Below are 20605 nucleotides of genomic sequence, written 5' to 3' on the forward strand. Positions count from 1 at the left end.
TGCGTTTGACCACCCATACGTAAAATGAATGCACGCATGACTCTAAGTCGCTTTGGATAAAAATGTCTGCTAGCATGTTGTTATTGTATATTATATAATATTATTTCAATATGCATGCCAATTTCTCTTTTGTTTGCTTTACAGGGATCAATGAGGGTGGTCGGAGAAGTGCAGATAACATAAAGGGACTGAAGAGGAAAAAGGTTGTGGCAGAAAACCTGCTGAAGAAAATACCCAAATCTCCCGTAAAGAAGTCCTTGCAGTCCAAGACCTCCGTGGCAACACTCCAAGCTGCCTCGTCCAAGGAAGCCGCACCCTCTTGCTCCTACCCCAACAGCCCTTCTCAAAACCCTGCCAGCTCACCAAGCCAGAACCGAGATGCGGAGTATGTCCAGCCTAATGCTGAATCCTCTGAGGGAGTGACATCCTCCATTGACAATGATAGGCTAAAGCAGAGGGATACGTCCTTCTCAAAGCCACAGTCTCTCGATCCCATCAGTGGTAAAGAGGAATCTGTCTCTGGTGTTGGGGAGTCTCAGCAGCTCAAGGACAGTAAGAGTGGCGAAACAAGCTGTGAAGGTGACTCTCTTTACCATGCTAGCGCTCCCCTTGAAGTCTTGCTCAAGGCTATGGAATCAGACTTCAGCTCCTTGTCAGAAAAAACAAAATCCTTTCCAGTCACAGCCGTTGAAAAACCTGGCCGAACTCTTTCTGCTCAGTCTAATAGTGAAGTAAATGCTATGCCAGCTATACATTTTGGACTCCAAATTCAGCCTGCGCATATGCAGAATGACTTTGTAAATAAACAAGAGACCTACACAATGCACTCCTCTACCCAGGCTGTTCCCTTGCAGACTTTGCAGCATGCTACACAGCATTTCACCAACTGTGGGGAAAAGCCTGGCTTGCAGATGAGATTCAGTACTGGCTCCTCCGATACCCTAACTCATTCACCTGTTCCCTCAGGCTCCAATTCCTTGCCACGGAGCCAGCCGCCGGTGGTGCACACATGCCAGTCCCTATCGGCTAGTGTCCCTAGCACCATTCAAGTCCCTGTTACACCTGGTTACAACCCAGCCCAGATGGCCACGGTTGTGAACTTTGGGCTTGAACAGATGTGTAGCATCTCAGCAAAGGACCAGAAGCCTAAGAAGCAGGGGAAGTATGTGTGTGAATACTGCAGTCGGGCATGTGCAAAGCCCAGTGTGTTACTCAAGCACATCAGGTCTCACACAGGAGAGCGGCCCTACCCATGTGTTACTTGTGGCTTCTCATTCAAAACTAAGAGCAATTTGTACAAGCATAAGAAATCCCATGCTCACGCAATAAAACTGGGGCTTGTGGCGCGTTCCGACTCTGGAAGTGGGTCCCTCTCCGTGGAGTCTGACAAAGCACTTGGAACACATTCAGATGTGGAGGAAAGTGGGGACAGCGATGAGGAAAGTAGCACAGCAGACCTAGACCCTGACTCATCACAAAGCAGTGTTGCAGCGTTCTCTGAGAGCAGTTTGCTGAGTGCAGGCACAACACAAGGCAATCATGGGGATGCAGGGGATCCATCAGCTGTTTTCCCTCTGAGTCAGAGGGGTTATGAGTCCAAAGGGACAGCTAGCCTACCAAAAGTGGTCGTCTATCCTGTCAATGTCTCCCCTCAGCGGGCGGACAGTCCAAGAGTCACAGACTCCAGCCCTGAGCAGGCTACTGCCCAGCGGCAAAAGGACTTCCAAACGGCACATCTGAGATCCAGCATCACCGTCCTGTCGTCCTTGAAAGAGGTGGATTGCACAAGCCCCTTACAGGATGCAGGAAGTGAAGATGAAGATCAGCAGTGCAGGACTCCACCAGGAGGCGGACATGGTCAGCTTCAGAGGCAGCAAGCCACAGACTTTTCTCAGCAGCAGCAGGGCAAGTGTCTGCTTAGTCCCCGCAGTTTAGGCAGCACAGACTCTGGTTACTTCTCACGTTCTGAAAGTGCAGACCAGGCCATGAGTCCCCCGAGTCCCTTTGTCAAAATAACCCCACCAACAGACATGGATGTCACCAAAAATGTACTTCCTAATCTCCCTGCAGTGGTTGCCACTGCAATGCATGTGGCCTCTGTGGAGAAGCCACGTGTTGTGCAAGGACAAATGCGTCCTCCGTTAGAAACAAAAGCACTCTCTCTCGAGGAACGAATCTCGAAGTTAATATCGGACAATGAGGCAGTGGTTGACGACAAACAACTGGACAGTGTCAAACCAAGAAGGACTTCTCTTTCTAGGAGAGGTAGCATAGACTCCCCCAAGTCGTATATATTTAAAGACTCTTTTCAATTTGACCTTAAACCAATGGCGAGAAGGTCGAGTTCCAGCTCAGACATACCCAAGTCCCCCTTCACCCCCACAGACAAATCTAAGCCAGTATTTCTTCTATCTGTACCCAATCAGTATACACCGATGGACTGTTTACCAATAACAAGAAGTAATTCTATGCCCACAACTCCAGGGCACTCTGGTCTCCCACCAAACATTGTCCAGCAACCCCACCCACTACGGATCTGTCAGTCTTTTGATGACAAAATGAGTTCCTTAAACGATGATGTGTTTTCATCTGCCCCCTCTACCCCAAATCCAGCAATACATTCTCGTACTCTTGTACGACAAGTAGCAGTGGAGGATTTCTCCACAAGTGAGGGCCTTACCTCAGTCCGTTCCATGGACGAAGGTTACCATGGGTCTAGCATCTCCACTGAGTTAATGCAAAGAAGCAGGTCTTTTGAGCATGCACAAGACCGAAACCGAAAGCCTCTGCAGAGCAAAGGCACAATGTATGAATGTGAGACCTGTCGCAATAGGTACCGAAAACTAGAAAACTTTGAAAATCACAAGAAATTCTATTGTTCAGAGCTCCATGGTCCGAAAAACAAGCCAGTATCTGTCAGAGAGACTGAGCAGGATGTTTTTCAACATGTCATGCAGCAGCCGTTAGTCCCCAGAACAGTTATTTCAGGTATAATGGACCAACAGCAATCATTTAGAAAAAGAAGGAAAATGAAGAGTGTTGGTGACGATGATGACCAATCACCAACTGACACCAATCCCCCATGCTCTGTCAGTTTTGATTCTTGCCAACTATCAACAGCCAGTTCAGGTCGTCCATTTTCTCAGCACTCTATCATGGTTGATCTACAGCCTAAAAGCAACCCACCGCAAATAACTCAAAATCAGCTAGTAGCAAGAGGTACAGAGGCATCAGAATCGAGACTGTCACCGATCAGAGAAACCCAGGTTAACACCTCTGGTAAAGAGAGAGGCGACCTACAGAGGCAAGGCAGCGGTACATCAGTTATCAGACACACCAACTCTTTAAGCAAGCCCAATTCCTTTGAGACCTCTGAATCTATTGACAGGGCCTCTCCTGTTGATTTCATGTACAAAGATGGCCATAGAACAGGAAAAACTAAGACTGATGCTACTGCCAATCTTTCATTAGAGAGCTACCATGAAAAGATGTCCATTCCTAAATGTGCCGACCAGGGGAAACAAGGGATGGAAAACCGTGTCGACAGCACTTTAGCAGCAGTGGCTGAGAGCTGTGCTGCTGTCCAGCAGTCTCGTCTGGTTCGCCAAAATAACATTCCTGAAATCCTGGTCACAGAGGAACCCGATCGGGAGCATGACGGTCAAAGCACTGAGCAAGGGGAAAAGGTTGCAGATACATTCAACTGGCCCCAGAGGAGCGAGAGCCTGTCCAAACTACCGACAGAAAAGCTTCCACCCAAGAAAAAGAGAATTCGTCTGGCTCAGATGGAACAATCCTCTGGAGAATCAAGCTTCGAGTCCTCACTGTCTCGTAGCCTCAGCAGAGACAGTAGCCTCTCAAGATGCTCCAGTATCTCAGCTTCCTTCGACCGGGATGAGCCATCCAGGTCAGAAAGCCCCTCCAGAGGAGAATTTGTGAACAAAATATCTGAGCATCAAGGGCTACCAATAGCCTTCAACACCCTGGGGGTCCCTGGCATGATAAGACGTGCTGCCTCAGAACAGATCAGTTGCACTCAACCCTCAGTGGAGATCTTGTGCGACTATCGCAGCAAGTCCTTTGACTTTGGCAGTGTCTCCCCCTGCAGGTCTCTGCCACCCAACAGGTCAATGTCACCAATGGAACTGCCAACGAGTGCTCAAGCCTTCCCGTCTGTACAGGTACCTCTCATTGAAAGGCGAAGGGGGCCCTTGGTACGCCAGATGTCTTTAAAGATTGGGCCAGAGAGTCAGCAACATGTCGGGAGGCATGCCATACCTCTCCAGTGGCTCCCCACTGTATTCTCTACATCTCAGCAGAGGCCTCAACAGACTACCAACAAGCCTCCCCTTGCCCAACCCTTTATTGTGCATTCTGGAGAAACTCTCCCTCAGAAGAATGAAAGAATGGTGCAAAGCATTAACTTGGGCAGCCAAGGTCAACTGCCTCAAATTCATGGCCTTCCACACCCTTGGCACCTAACGTCGAGGGTTCAGACATGCCAAAATATACAGCAATCTGTGGTTCATGTCGTGGTCGGCCAAGAAGATGCCCAGAACAATTCCGCTGACTCTCAAGACAAAAGCTTTGTGCCCAAATACCAACTGCAGTGTCCTGCTCTGAGACCAAGCCAAACATACTCTCTCTCTACCACACAAGGTACTCAGACAACTTTGCCAGTCTTAACAATACCTATTGCCAATCAGATGCAAAGTATTTTGAAGTCTTCAGATGTTCTCCACAACGTCTGTGTGGCACAACCGTGTTTTCAGATTGTAAGCAATAAGACACAATCAATAGTCTTGCCTGTAAGCCTACAAAATGACCCACCTTCTCAAAACCTACCAGGTGCTCTCCAATTGCCACAGATACTGATAACTCATGAGCAGATGCACCCTTCCCTCTCTGTGACCAGTAACCTGTATGTTGTAGATACTGACACAAAGACTGTACCAGAAACGAACAAGGACAGGCCTCCAGCATCTACTAGCCTTCAAGTAAAACACGGTTTAGTTTCCAATACCCAGGACCATATTGGTGAAATTCAAAGAGCTCCCTCCCTGGGGTCCTTACACTGCACCCAGAAAATGGCAGCTGTGACCCTTTGCCCACAACAAGAGCCCATTGCCTCAAGCAAGAGAATGCTCTCCCCTGCCAACAGCTTGGATATCGCCATGGAAAAACATCAGAAGCGAGCAAAGGATGAACATGGTGCTGCATGCCTCACTGATGGCAGGTCAGTCAACTACCTGAACTCCAAGATGGCGGAGGTAACTAGGCAACGGAAGCTGATGCTAGTCAGGCAGGTGTGCACCACTGAACCAGTGGACAGTCCCATTGAAACTGAGGCCCCTCCACTGCAACCCGAGAAGCCAGTAGGTGAAAAGGACACCCAGACTCCTAAGAACTGCAAGACTATGACACCTGAAAGCACCGGAAAGGATGAACCATCTTCTGTAGTTCCCCAGGAACAACCACGCTCTGCATTAAACACCGCTCCAGGGAGTCGTGTCTCCTCCTCTGTGCCAGCTAACGCCTCCCTGAAGCCTCAAGACAAAAGCGAGGAAGATAGATGGTCTCCCGCCAAGTCTCCCATTAGGCCCTCGACTTTCCATGGACAGGTGAAATTGGCCTCATCTGTATCTGTCGTCAACACACGAGACAGCCATCGCCTGTCTTTCCCCAGCCTGAAAACTGCCACCACCTTTACTTGGTGTTACCTGATGAAGAGGAGGCCTCTGCATGTTCCCCAGACGGACCAGAAGGTCTCGGCCTACTCCACCTGGGCGGTGAGCCCCAACAACCCCAACCCACTGGGCCTGCCCACCAAAGTGGTGATGTCTCTCTTTGACTCCAAGCAGAACTCGAAAAAAATACACTACACAGAGGCCATAACGACAAGTATGAAATCCGACATCTTGGCCTATTCAAGCAAGCTAAAAGACGTCATGCCGAAGGTATTTGTAGAATTATCTGTGTTTCATTTTCCATAATTTAATCCCTTAATCCATTTAAATATATCCATAATTTAATGATAGAAATTTGTGAAGGGCATGTCACATTATCTTTTCTGTCTTGTACTTAGTTAATTTCTCAAATCAACTTACTCCCTAGGTCCTAAAGCCTCAGAAAACTGAGAATAACAGCAAAGTGCAACCTGAGAGTCAGGTGAGCAGCGAGTCAGACAAGGATTCTTCCTCATCCAAAATAGAGCCACGGAGGGTCAAAATATTTGATGGAGGGTAGGTGTCTTAACCGTAATATAAATATTTTCATTGTCGCTTCAATTTGATTAGTTATTGGATTCAGTTATTGCATTAAGGATTCAGTCATGTTGGGTGTATGCACTTATTGTTTGTCACCTTCTTGTGAACCCTGCAGATTCAAATCTAACGAGGACTATGTCTATGTGCGTGGGCGTGGTCGTGGTAAATACATCTGTGAGGAGTGTGGGATCCGCTGCAAGAAGCCCAGCATGCTGCGTAAACACATCCGCACCCACTCTGACGTACGGCCCTACCACTGCACCCACTGCAACTTCTCCTTCAAGACTAAAGGTCAGAGCTTACCGCAGCAGTAGCGTGGTTTGGTTTCTAATAAATGAATCAATAGCTGTTATATCTGTAAACTGCTTATAAACCCTTTATAAATACAAGTTATATTATAACGTAATGTATATATTACATTGTAAACTGGGAGGTTTGTGCCCGGAATTCTGATTGGCTGAAAGCCATGGTATAACAGACCGTATACCACGGGTATGACAAAACATTGTATTTTTACTGCTCTAATGACATTGGTAACCAGTTTATAAACTGAGCAAAAACAGAAACGTGCTCACTGTCAATTGCGTTTATTTTTCAGCAAACTTAAAATGTGTAAATATTTGTATGAATATAACAACATTCATAAACTGAACAAGTTCCACAGACATGTGACTAACAGAAATTGAATGGCCAATGCACCACGGCTAAGATCTGTGTCCAGGCACGCCGAGTTGGCTCGTACTTAAAAACAGCCCTTAGCTGTGGTATATTGGCCATATACCACACCCCCACAGGCCTTATTGCTTAGTTATACCAGTAGCATGGTTTGGTTTATAATAAATTAATCAACGTGTTATTGCTGTTTATTAAATTATCTATAAGCATTTAATAAATTATAATCCTAACAATTAATAATAATAATAACTGTAAACTCATCCTTTTTTTTTACAATTTGTATTATTTATAAACCATTTACAATGTGTAACATTATGTAAAGTGTTACCATTATTTTTAACTCAAGATGTTAAATTTTTATTTGATCATCAAAAATAATTCAGAACCCACTTACACCTGCTATACATAAAACCATTTTAATCTTAAAATGTAAGGTACACCTTATATACCTTTGGTTTACAATAAATTAACCAATGGGTTACAAGTGTTTATTACAGATTTATAAATCAGTAATATCTTAAAACGAATGATTATAAGGTACGTATAATATATATCTTAAAGTGTTAACATTATTTGTAACTCAAGATAGCTATTGGGATTCAACTTCTGGGATCAATTCAAATTGAAGGCAGTCAGTAATTTAATATTCAAAAATTGAAAAACTTTTCCAATAAATATCTTATACTCCTCAGTTTATTGAGAAGTCATTGATGCTGTTTTTCATTTTGTATTTTTGTATTAAAAGTGACACTACCGGTCAAACATTTTCAGACACCTACTCATTCAAGGGTTTTTCTTTATTTTTACTATTTTCTACATTGTAGAATAATAGTGAAGACATCAAAACTATGAAATAACACTTATGGAATCATGTAGTAACTAAAAAGTGTTAAACAAATCAAAATATATTATATTTATTATTTATTCTTGGCATTCTCTCAACCAGCTTCATGAGGTAATCACCTGGAATTCACTCCAGGCTGTGTAAGGGCTATTTTACCAAGAAGGAGAGTGGTGGAGTGCTGCATCAGATGACCTTGCCTCCACAATCACACAACCTCAACCAAATTGAGATGGTTTGGGATGAGTCGGACCGCAGAGTGAAGGAAAAGCAGCCAACAAGTGCTCAGCATATGTAGGAACTCAAAGACTGTTGGAAAAGCATTCCAGGTGAATCTGGTTGAGAGAATGCCAAGAGAGCATTCTGTCATCAAGGCAAAGGGTGGCTATTTGAAGAAACTCAAATATATCAAATGTATTTTGATTTGTTTAACACAGTTTTGGTTACTACATGATTCCATATTTGTTATTTTATGGTTTTGATGACTTCACTATTATTCTACAATGTAGAAAATAGTACAAATAAAGAAAACACGTTGCATGAGTAGTACTTCTAAATCTTTGGACCCGTAGTGTACTTCCTGAATTGACTGCCTTCAATCTGAATTAACTCCAGCCCTGTAGATAAGCAAATAGCTATCTTGAGTTACAAATAATGCCTAGCAGTAGCTGCTGGCTGTGACGGGCTTTGGTGTCATAAGGGATGTGCACAGAAAACAGTCATATTGTCATATTTCTTTGGGCAAGAAAACAAGAATTGTGAGGCCAATAACGTAATGTTCAATCAAATGACAGGATAAAAAATCTTAAATGACATGTGTGGGCAGACATGAATTGCCTGCCAGATATTGCACTTAATTCCTTTTGTTTCTACTTTTTAAGGCCCTTTTTACTTTCAATAGCACATAACTGAGTTTCGCTCTAATCTTTTTCCTGTTAGAAGCCTTGATGGTTTTGAAGACTTTGTCTCTCTCTCTGTCTTCTAAAAGAGGCAGGATGATTCACCATTCTTGAACCTGTCTACCCACGCGGCACTGCAGAACAGTACTCGGTGTCAGAGCATCATCCCACGTTCCTTTAAAAACATTTATTTATCAATTACTCACCCATTACATGCAGCCTGCCTAGAGATGGTGGCGCAATCTCAAATGGCACCCTATTCCCTATGTAGTGCACCAGTTTTGACCAGACCCTATCGGCCCTAGTTAAAAGTGGTGCACTATGTAGGGAATAGGCTGTCATTTTGGGCTCAGTCAGTGCTCTCAGACTTACGTAAGCTCCTCCTGTGGTGCGTAAGCTTGTCCCACCTTAACGAACTCGTGGCCTTCTTTCTCAAAAAAAGAAATGATGTGGTTATGATGTGATGTTTGGTTTCTATTTCAGAATGGTCCTCCACTTGTAAAGAGCATCTCATTTTTATATTGCTGCTATGCATGCATTGATGTTTCCATTTAAAACTTAAATCTCTTCTTACAGGGAATCTGACCAAGCATATGAAGTCCAAGGCTCACAGTAAGAAGTGCATGGAGATGGGTGTGTCTGCAGGCCTCGAGGACCATGATACAGAGGACTCGGGTACTTCACATTGTGCTGGCTATTTTAAAAATGAATTCACTACAGATCTGTAATACACACAGGCAATGATGGGCAACAATGTTAAAATATATTTACAAAATACCCTAAATATTAATGTATCCAAATAAACTACATCGTACTTGAATTAAAATACATGTATTTTGCATTTTAAAATACAGAAATACATTTGCAATTAGGCGGCCCGAACATCAACAACATTCGCTGTAACAGTTACAGAACTGTTTTACTTGCTATGACTGTGATATGTTGTTGTTCATCTACCTTAGTTGAATGGACTGACTATAAGTCACTCTGGATAAGAGTGTCTGCTAAATGACCAAAATGTACATGTGAAAATGAACATACAAAAATGAACTGCAAAGCACACTGGGTATTATTATTGGCCTTGTTTTGGGGCAGAGCTCATTAGAATAATACATTTTTACATATACATTTATATTTAGTTCATTTAGCAGACGCTCTTATCACGCCATAGTGTCATCAGACTTCTGATAACAATGCAGGGTGAAAGGGGGTCACAATATGGTGAACCGCTATAAAAAATAGTATAGAAAAGTATTTTGTATTTAGAAAATACAAATTACAGCTCCCAAATGATCTTGTTACAAATTAAGTGTAGTTCAGCCCATTGTAATATAAATGACAAAATACTCAATAGTAATTTAAATATATATTTCAAATACATGTAACAGAAATTCTACCCATCTCTGCACACAGGTGTACTGACGTATGTGATAGGAGAGCTGTTATAAAGTCAGTTCATCACAGGTTTGAAAGAGCATAAACCAACAGGAATTAACGTATTCCTCTTAGTTCAAAGGGATATTACAGATTTGTAGTAATATTTGTGTTTTTTCACTTACAGTATCAGAACTCTTAATCCACACAGATCCCATAGCTAAACTGGGGTGCACTAGCATTCAGATTTAAGCCTGTGTTTATAACACAAAATGTGAATTTGATTTGGAAGGTTTACACCAATCTCATATGGATTCTAACAACAGAATCACCCTGTCCTTTAGTTCCCGAAAATGACTTCACACAGCTATGAAATGCCGATTCCCTGTCTGCGTAGTGTAGCCATGCCAATCAATAGCCATGATGCCACTGCTAGGTTTCTAATTAGACATTCTAAATGTAGCTTCTTTATCAGTTAACTGGGAGTACACGTGGGCGGCGTGCACAGGCAGTGTTTAGAAGGGAAATTGCTGCGTCTAATTTTAGAAAGAGAGAGGGAGAGAGGCAGAGGCTAAAAGGCTTTCTATGGTCCCAGGCCGATAGGATATTTGTTTTTCTCCTTCTGCCTCCTTCAATGCTAGGTTGCATCCCAAATGGCACCCTATTCCCTATATAGTGCTCTACTTTTAACCAGGGACCTATACCCTTTCGGATGCACTCATTGTGCACTCATTGTGTACTCAATCTTAATGCTATTCATTGCCAAGTTTTCTTACTTTAGGAGTGGGATATAGAAGCAGTGCCAGATATAGGATTTCCAAGGCCCCCATATGACTGTGTCAATGTTGGTTAATAGTTGAACATATTGACACTGCTGTCTCGTATACTAAGTGCCCTTTATCTCTCTACCCCAGGAGACCGTAGCCAGGTGGGCAGTACAGACCGCCCAGATTCAGACGGAGAGGACTCGGAGGGCGCTGACGATGACAACGATGATGACAACGAAGAAGAGGAAGAGGACAGCCAGGCTGAGTCGGGCCTGTCCACCAACCCCTCGGTCTCGGCCAGCCCCCAGCACATACCCTCCTCCCTCCAGGCTGAGCTCCCTCCCAGCTCCCTCCTGGCTCAGATGTCCATCCACCACCACCACCCAGCTCCCCTGTCCCACCCCCAGCTCCCCGCATCCGACTCCCACACCCACCACACCCACGGCGCCTCAGACACAGAGTCCGTGCCCATGCTGAGCCCCGTCTCCCTGGTCAAGCAGATGTCAATCTCCGGAGGGTGCTCAAGCCCTGGCCCCCTACCCTACTCCCCACCCCCCCACACCTCCGACACTGAGTCGGTGCACATGATGAGCCCTGTCTCGCCGTGCAGGCAGATGTCCATCGACTACCCCGATGTTGACGTGCCCCCTAGTCCCCCCGTACCAGGCAAGGGCTGCTCCAAGCTCGGCCAGGTGAGACCCACCATGTTTTCCTCATCCCATCCTCTCTCTCTCCATCCCTCCCTCCATCCCTCTGTCCCTGTCTCTCTGCACTTTCATACCCAAACTCTTTTCCTTGAATCCCGCATGTGAGACACTTCAGCAAAGTTGCTCTGAATGCTTGAAAAGGTGAATACATTTCTGATGGGCAGCTTGTTAGAAGGCTTGTTTTCTAGTAACAGATGATCTTATGTCTTCACTGAGTTTTTCCTGTGAAAATATATGGGGAGTATGTTCAAGTGTTTGTCCTGTTTCCAGTGATAAGACATGTAGAGTATGTAAAGGTCATAATTACTCATTTTATAAATGTTTGCTGTTTCCCAGGATGGCTCTTTGGCTCCTCCCACCCTACCAACGAGTGAGCCAGGTGTCCCTTTCGGGACAGACGTCAGCACTCAGACCGCCTCTTTCATCCCCCAGACTTCCTCCTACAGCCCCTGGCACTTTCCCTCCCAGGGCCCGACCCAAGGATCAGGGGCCACACAGGGGACACACACGCACCTCTTCAGTCACCTGCCTCTGCACTCCCAGCAGCCCTCTTGCTCCTCCTACAGCATGGTCCCCGTGGGGGGCATCCAGCTGGTGCCAGCTGGCCTGCCAGCCTACTCCACCTTCGTGCCCATCCAGGCTGGCACTGTCCAGCTCACCATCCCTGCAGTGAGTGTCATCCACCGGAATACCAGTCCACTCCCGTTCCCCAAATCCTCTAACTCCCCCCAGCCTGAGGGCTCTGCCTTGACCCCCACCAACCAGCCCCTGGTGGTTCAGGAGCCCATCAGCAGTATCATGCCCTGCTTCCCCCTGGGGCAGGTCACCGGACTTCAGGCCCTTGGGGCCTCCCAGCAGACGCTGCAGTCCATGGGTCTGGAGACCCTCAACGTGATGGGACTGACCAGCTCAGGAGGCCTGACCTCCACTCAGCTGCTGTCCCAGCACGGCCTGACGCTCAACGCCACCCTGGGCCTGCAGGCCCTGACTGCCAGCCCCAGCTCCCAGAGCAGCACGGGCCCCCACCATCACCACACCCACCACACACCCATCCCCGGCCTGCAGATCCTCAACATTGCCCTGCCCGCACTCATCCCCTCGCTCAGCCCTCTCTCCGCCCTCAGTCCCCTCCCTGGACCCTCTGAGAGGCAGGGCAGCCCTGAGGCCCAAGGGGCCACCCGACTCTCCTCTCAGACTGAACTAGGACCCTTGGTCAGCTTTCCATGTGCTGCATCATCCCTTCCCACTGCCACCATGAGAGGAAGTCCCGTCCAGGAAATGACATCATCGGGCAGCAGACCCAGCAGCTCTGGGCACAGGAACTCCGGAGGCTCTGATCACATGCAGACTCCAGGGAAGGAAGGGAGGGTTACAACATCTCTACCACAACCCTCCCCGGCTCCAGCTGCTGAGGCGGTTGTTGAGCGGGCAGGGGGAGCCAGTGAGCCTGTCATGCCTCGGAGGCAGTCGATACTGTCACGGCAGCAGGTGACGGAAGACTTTATCGATGACTCAGCATCAAGCGATGACGAGGACCGACTGGTCATCGCCACCTGAAACCCCCAGTCGAATAGCCTGGTCAAATCAAACCGAATGCTGAGCTTACAATGGTGATCGCAGCATTCAATCTGGGTTACCAGGCTACCTATCGAAAAGCTCTTTCTTTGTTCTCTATTTGTAATGCTTGTCACTTTCTAAGACTGAAAACACTTCAGGGTGGGTTTGTTACTCTGCAAATTACCTTTCAAAGCACAGTTTCTGACATTCATATTGTATGTGCAATCATAAATGATAATTATTATTATGATGATGATGATAATGATGACCAATCGTTTTTCTTTTTTTAAAATGTGTCAGCTCCAGACAATTTTTTTTTGTACATGTTGTATAGACAATTGTGCCTTTTTGGAGTTACTTGTTTTAGGAACCTGTAAATAATCCCTTAAAAATTCAGCAGTTGCTTGTGTTTATTTCGATGACATGGAAGTGAAAATAGAGGATAACAATTTTATTTTGGAAGGTTTTATGTCAATTGTAATTTTCTGGAAAAATAAACGTGTTGTACTGGTATATGTACATTTCTATGGATTTGGGGCATTGTTTCTGTGTACAGATGTTGTGTTCAACTATTTATTATATTCCATTTAGTGCCCATGATTATTCATAAATCCATAGGTATGTGTAATATGGTAGCTTTACATTGCGGTATCAATATTATTATCAACTGTATCAGTAAAACCTTGTTTACAAATGTACAAATGGTATTCATGGTTTTTGTCCCAGATGCACCTAAGTTTTCACATTTAATAAAACGTCATACTGTTTAGAAGATGGACTAGAGTTCTGGACCACATATGACAAAAGCCTTTTTCTTGATCTTATGTACAACATTTGATCTTATGTACAACATGCAGCAAAAGTTCACGGATTAAAAACAAAAACATGAGCTTTTTCAACGCCACGGTTCCCCAATGCTCTACATCATTTCACAATCAGCCTTCTAGTGGATTTCATATTCCGTGGGAAAGAGCCATTTTCATCAGGAATGCTCTCGGAGGGCACTGACCAAACATATGCAATCAGACCTCTATCACACTAGACCAGAGAGAGAGTGAACATCAGTGAGGAAGAGAACGTATTGCTCATCTCAAGAGTTTTTACAGTAAGACTCCTCATTACTCTAGTGAAACTGTGTATGCGTCCCAAATGGCACCCTATTCCCTACATAGTGCACTACTTTTGACCAGAGCCCTATTGGCCCGATATAGAGAATCGGGTGCCGTTTGGGATGCAGATGGTGACTTATCTGCCTATCAGGGTTTGAGAGAGAGAGAGAGAGTCTGCCTCTGTTATTCAGTTAGTTAGTAGTTGTTGGGGCCTGAGGTGGATCCTGGGATGAGGCAACAGAGACGCCTAGAGGGCAATAGCCCTTCCTGTTAGAGCCGTGAGTGTAGTGGAGCGGGTGGGAAGAATGTTGCCAAGTTAAAATACCCACCAAATCAGAGACTTGGAGAGAGTGAGGGTTATCCGTAGCCTTTTTACTTTCAGAGCCTACCTTGTTTGTGCAACCCCAAAGCAGCTTCATGGTCTGTTATGCTAGGTCTACTCCAAAGCCCTTTGAGATGGCGCCTATAATAAGGCTGAAAGAAGCTGCTTTATAGGGCTCTTATGAATAGGAAACTGAGGCTCTGCTCCCTGCATCATAGGCTGATGTCCTGACTGGAAAGGAGCCAGACAGGCTGTCCTGTCCTGTAGCCATTAGCACAAGCTGTTCCTTGGCCAATGGAAACTGTCTAACACCAGGCCCTTGATTAGGCCCGTCAGAACTGTTTGACTCAGAATGTTTTACTTTTACGTTTTTCCACATTGCACCGCTTTGTACCCCTGTCACTTTCCATCATTAGTAAATGTGTAGCTCGATCCCCCATCAAATAGTTTACAACAGTCAAATTTGCTACCAAAGCCTTCCATAGGCCTGTTCAGATTGGGATTAAACGTATCTCAGGTGGTAGAGCATGGCTCTTGCAATGCAAGGATAGTGGGTTCAATTCCCAGTTCCCAATTCCCGCATGACTAAGTTGCTTTGCATAATTGCACCGACAAAATGGCTTGGAAAAACCGGTGATGATGATGAAACCTGCAAATATCTTATTGCTAACCTTTATAAATGTATGCAAAGTAGGCCTACAATCAGACCGGACAAGGATCAATGAAAGCATGATAAAGTGTACAGGAGTGTCACGAAGCACTTTCCACGAACACTGTTTTCCACAATGGCAGTATAGCCAGAATAAAGTGATGGCAGAGCACATCCCCGGCTGTGGCGGGGCCTCTCTCTACCTTTTCACACCATCTTTAGTTTGGCAGAGGGAAAATATACTTGGTGCCATTTTGGCCAAACCATGTATCAGAGGTAACTTTTGTGACATTATGTTGTGTGTAATGCATGCGTAATACTGTATTTCAAATACATAGCGTCAAGTTGGCTCATTATTTATATTACATTCTCCTTGCAGTTTTGGGTCGTTATATGCAGAAGGCAAGCTACTTTGGTTCGAAATATTAGTATAGATTAAATATGTCTACAGAAATCCCTGATGGACTGGGGCTTAGACCCAATTTACTCTCTAAGCAAGTGGGTTATATATCTTAAGGCTTTCCTACGTGTATATTCAAAAAACAAGTGGATTATATATTTTCAGGCCTTCCTACGTGTATATTCAAAAAACAAGTGGATTATATATTTTAAGGCCTTCCTATGTGTATATTCAACAAACAAGTGGATTATATATCTTAAGGCCTTCCTACGTGTATATTCAAAAAACAAGGGGATTATATATTTTAAGTCCTTCCTACGTGTATATTCAAAAAACAATTATAGATCTAACTTCATTGGAATATACCTACAACTTTTTAAACATTTTTTTTAATTAATCAATTTACCACAAAATGGTTTTGTTAAAGTATCTACAAAAGTTGTGATGACACACAGGACATTTTTGTTGAGCAAGAGCAAGACAGGGAAAGTGCTACACAATACTTCCACACAGAATCTTTCCAGATCCTTGATATCCTTCATCTGCTCTTATGGACTGCCCTTTTCAATTCAAACCACATGGTTTCAATAGGGTTCAAGTCCGGAGATAGAGATGGTCATTGCAAAAAAAGTATTTTGAGGTGAATTAAGCATTTCTTTGTGGATTTTGATTAGGCCTTGTGCCTGGGTTATTGTCTCACTGGAAGTCAGATTTTGATTAGGCCTTGTGCCTGGGTTATTGTCTCACTGGAAGTCAGATTTTGATTAGGCCTTGTGCCTGGGTTATTGTCTCACTGGAAGTCAGATTTTGATTAGGCCTTGTGCCTGGGTTATTGTCTCACTGGAAGTCAGATTTTGATTAGGCCTTGTGCCTGGGTTATTGTCTCACTGGAAGTCAGATTTTGATTAGGCCTTGTGCCTGGGTTATTGTCTCACTGGAAGTCAGATTTTGATTAGGCCTTGTGCCTGGGTTATTGTCTCACTGGAAGTCAGATTTTGATTAGGCCTTGTGCCTGGGTTATTGTCTCACTGGAAGTCAGATTTTGATTAGGCCTTGTGCCTGGGTTATTGTCTCACTGGAAGTCAGATATTGATTAGGCCTTGTGCCTGAGTTATTGTCTCACTGGAAGTGAGATTTTGATTAGGCCTTGTGCCTGGGTTATTGTCTCACTGGAAGTCAGATTTTGATTAGGCCTTGTGCCTGGGTTATTGTCTCACTGGAAGTCAGATTTTGATTAGGCCTTGTGCCTGGGTTATTGTCTCACTGGAAGTCAGATTTTGATTAGGCCTTGTGCCTGGGTTATTGTCTCACTGGAAGTCAGATTTTGATTAGGCCTTGTGCCTGGGTTATTGTCTCACTGGAAGTCAGATTTTGATTAGGCCTTGTGCCTGGGTTATTGTCTCACTGGAAGTCAGATTTTGATTAGGCCTTGTGCCTGGGTTATTGTCTCACTGGAAGTCAGATTTTGATTAGGCCTTGTGCCTGGGTTATTGTCTCACTGGAAGTCAGATTTTGATTAGGCCTTGTGCCTGGGTTATTGTCTCACTGGAAGTCAGATTTTGATTAGGCCTTGTGCCTGAGTTATTGTCTCACTGGAAGTCAGATTTTGATTAGGCCTTGTGCCTGGGTTATTGTCTCACTGGAAGTCAGATTTTGATTAGGCCTTGTGCCTGAGTTATTGTCTCACTGGAAGTCAGATTTTGATTAGGCCTTGTGCCTGAGTTATTGTCTCACTGGAAGTCAGATTTTGATTAGGCCTTGTGCCTGGGTTATTGTCTCACTGGAAGTCAGATTTTGATTAGGCCTTGTGCCTGGGTTATTGTCTCACTGGAAGTCAGATTTTGATTAGGCCTTGTGCCTGGGTTATTGTCTCACTGGAAGTCAGATTTTGATTAGGCCTTGTGCCTGGGTTATTGTCTCACTGGAAGTCAGATTTTGATTAGGCCTTGTGCCTGGGTTATTGTCTCACTGGAAGTCAGATTTTGATTAGGCCTTGTGCCTGGGTTATTGTCTCACTGGAAGTCAGATTTTGATTAGGCCTTGTGCCTGGGTTATTGTCTCACTGGAAGTCAGATTTTGATTAGGCCTTGTGCCTGGGTTATTGTCTCACTGGAAGTCAGATTTTGATTAGGCCTTGTGCCTGGGTTATTGTCTCACTGGAAGTGAGATTTTGATTAGGCCTTGTGCCTGGGTTATTGTCTCACTGGAAGTGAGATTTTGATTAGGCCTTGTGCCTGGGTTATTGTCTCACTGGAAGTCAGATTTTGATTAGGCCTTGTGCCTGGGTTATTGTCTCACTGGAAGTCAGATTTTGATTAGGCCTTGTGCCTGAGTTATTGTCTCACTGGAAGTCAGATTTTGATTAGGCCGTGTGCCTGGGTTATTGTCTCACTGGAAGTCAGATTTTGATTAGGCCTTGTACCTGGGTTATTGTCTCACTGGAAGTCAGATTTTGATTAGGCCTTGTGCCTGGGTTATTGTCTCACTGGAAGTCAGATTTTGATTAGGCCTTGTGCCTGGGTTATTGTCTCACTGGAAGTCAGATTTTGATTAGGCCTTGTGCCTGGGTTATTGTCTCACTGGAAGTCAGATTTTGATTAGGCCTTGTGCCTGGGTTATTGTCTCACTGGAAGTCAGATTTTGATTAGGCCTTGTGCCTGGGTTATTGTCTCACTGGAAGTCAGATTTTGATTAGGCCTTGTGCCTGGGTTATTGTCTCACTGGAAGTCAGATTTTGATTAGGCCTTGTGCCTGGGTTATTGTCTCACTGGAAGTCAGATTTTGATTAGGCCTTGTGCCTGAGTTATTGTCTCACTGGAAGTCAGATTTTGATTAGGCCTTGTGCCTGGGTTATTGTCTCACTGGAAGTCAGATTTTGATTAGGCCTTGTGCCTGGGTTATTGTCTCACTGGAAGTCAGAGTTTGATTAGGCCTTGTGCCTGGGTTATTGTCTCACTGGAAGTGAGATTTTGATTAGGCCTTGTGCCTGGGTTATTGTCTCACTGGAAGTGAGATTTTGATTAGGCCTTGTGCCTGGGTTATTGTCTCACTGGAAGTCAGATTTTGATTAGGCCTTGTGCCTGGGTTATTGTCTCACTGGAAGTCAGATTTTGATTAGGCCTTGTGCCTGAGTTATTGTCTCACTGGAAGTCAGATTTTGATTAGGCCGTGTGCCTGGGTTATTGTCTCACTGGAAGTCAGATTTTGATTAGGCCTTGTACCTGGGTTATTGTCTCAATGGAAGTCAGATTTTGATTAGGCCTTGTGCCTGGGTTATTGTCTCACTGGAAGTCAGATTTTGATTAGGCCTTGTGCCTGGGTTATTGTCTCACTGGAAGTCAGATTTTGATTAGGCCTTGTGCCTGGGTTATTGTCTCACTGGAAGTCAGATTTTGATTAGGCCTTGTGCCTGGGTTATTGTCTCACTGGAAGTCAGATTTTGATTAGGCCTTGTGCCTGGGTTATTGTCTCACTGGAAGTCAGATTTTGATTAGGCCTTGTGCCTGAGTTATTGTCTCACTGGAAGTCAGATTTTGATTAGGCCTTGTGCCTGGGTTATTGTCTCACTGGAAGTCAGATTTTGATTAGGCCTTGTGCCTGAGTTATTGTCTCACTGGAAGTCAGATTTTGATTAGGCCTTGTGCCTGAGTTATTGTCTCACTGGAAGTCAGATTTTGATTAGGCCTTGTGCCTGGGTTATTGTCTCACTGGAAGTCAGATTTTGATTAGGCCTTGTGCCTGGGTTATTGTCTCACTGGAAGTCAGACTTTGATTAGGCCTTGTGCCTGGGTTATTGTCTCACTGGAAGTGAGATTTTGATTAGGCCTTGTGCCTGGGTTATTGTCTCACTGGAAGTGAGATTTTGATTAGGCCTTGTGCCTGGGTTATTGTCTCACTGGAAGTCAGATTTTGATTAGGCCTTGTGCCTGGGTTATTGTCTCACTGGAAGTCAGATTTTGATTAGGCCTTGTGCCTGAGTTATTGTCTCACTGGAAGTCAGATTTTGATTAGGCCGTGTGCCTGGGTTATTGTCTCACTGGAAGTCAGATTTTGATTAGGCCTTGTACCTGGGTTATTGTCTCACTGGAAGTCAGATTTTGATTAGGCCTTGTGCCTGGGTTATTGTCTCACTGGAAGTCAGATTTTGATTAGGCCTTGTGCCTGGGTTATTGTCTCACTGGAAGTCAGATTTTGATTAGGCCTTGTGCCTGGGTTATTGTCTCACTGGAAGTCAGATTTTGATTAGGCCTTGTGCCTGGGTTATTGTCTCACTGGAAGTCAGATTTTGATTAGGCCTTGTGCCTGGGTTATTGTCTCACTGGAAGTCAGATTTTGATTAGGCCTTGTGCCTGAGTTATTGTCTCACTGGAAGTCAGATTTTGATTAGGCCTTGTGCCTGGGTTATTGTCTCACTGGAAGTCAGATTTTGATTAGGCCTTGTGCCTGAGTTATTGTCTCACTGGAAGTCAGATTTTGATTAGGCCTTGTGCCTGAGTTATTGTCTCACTGGAAGTCAGATTTTGATTAGGCCTTGTGCCTGGGTTATTGTCTCACTGGCAGTGAGATTTTGATTAGGCCTTGTGCCTGGGTTATTGTCTCACTGGAAGTCAGATTTTGATTAGGCCTTGTGCCTGGGTTATTGTCTCACTGGAAGTCAGATTTTGATTAGGCCTTGTGCCTGGGTTATTGTCTCACTGGAAGTCAGATTTTGATTAGGCCTTGTGCCTGAGTTATTGTCTCACTGGAAGTCAGATTTTGATTAGGCCTTGTGCCTGGGTTATTGTCTCACTGGAAGTCAGATTTTGATTAGGCCTTGTGCCTGAGTTATTGTCTCACTGGAAGTCAGATTTTGATTAGGCCTTGTGCCTGAGTTATTGTCTCACTGGAAGTCAGATTTTGATTAGGCCTTGTGCCTGGGTTATTGTCTCACTGGAAGTCAGATTTTGATTAGGCCTTGTGCCTGGGTTATTGTCTCACTGGAAGTCAGATTTTGATTAGGCCTTGTGCCTGGGTTATTGTCTCACTGGAAGTCAGATTTT

The 20605-nt window shown here is 44.7% G+C and overlaps 1 protein-coding gene across 3 annotated transcripts in view; it reads left to right on the plus strand.

Moving 5' to 3' along the window:
- The window catches only part of LOC124043314 (zinc finger protein 40-like), a 90867-nt gene extending 77250 nt beyond the window's left edge, over window positions 1-13617 (plus strand). For all 3 annotated transcript variants that reach the window (XM_046361796.1, XM_046361798.1, XM_046361797.1), the window contains 6 exons: window positions 145-5957; window positions 6115-6242; window positions 6382-6557; window positions 9258-9356; window positions 10970-11514; window positions 11866-13617. In XM_046361796.1, coding sequence (XP_046217752.1) covers window positions 145-5957; window positions 6115-6242; window positions 6382-6557; window positions 9258-9356; window positions 10970-11514; window positions 11866-13086 — 7982 coding nt within the window. In that variant the 3' untranslated portion in view covers window positions 13087-13617. The remainder of the gene's footprint in view (window positions 1-144; window positions 5958-6114; window positions 6243-6381; window positions 6558-9257; window positions 9357-10969; window positions 11515-11865) is intronic.
- The last annotated feature ends 6988 nt before the right edge of the window (window positions 13618-20605 follow it).

The sequence above is a fragment of the Oncorhynchus gorbuscha genome, linkage group LG09 (assembly GCF_021184085.1).
Source record: "Oncorhynchus gorbuscha isolate QuinsamMale2020 ecotype Even-year linkage group LG09, OgorEven_v1.0, whole genome shotgun sequence".
Classification (NCBI taxonomy): Eukaryota; Metazoa; Chordata; class Actinopteri; order Salmoniformes; family Salmonidae; genus Oncorhynchus; species Oncorhynchus gorbuscha.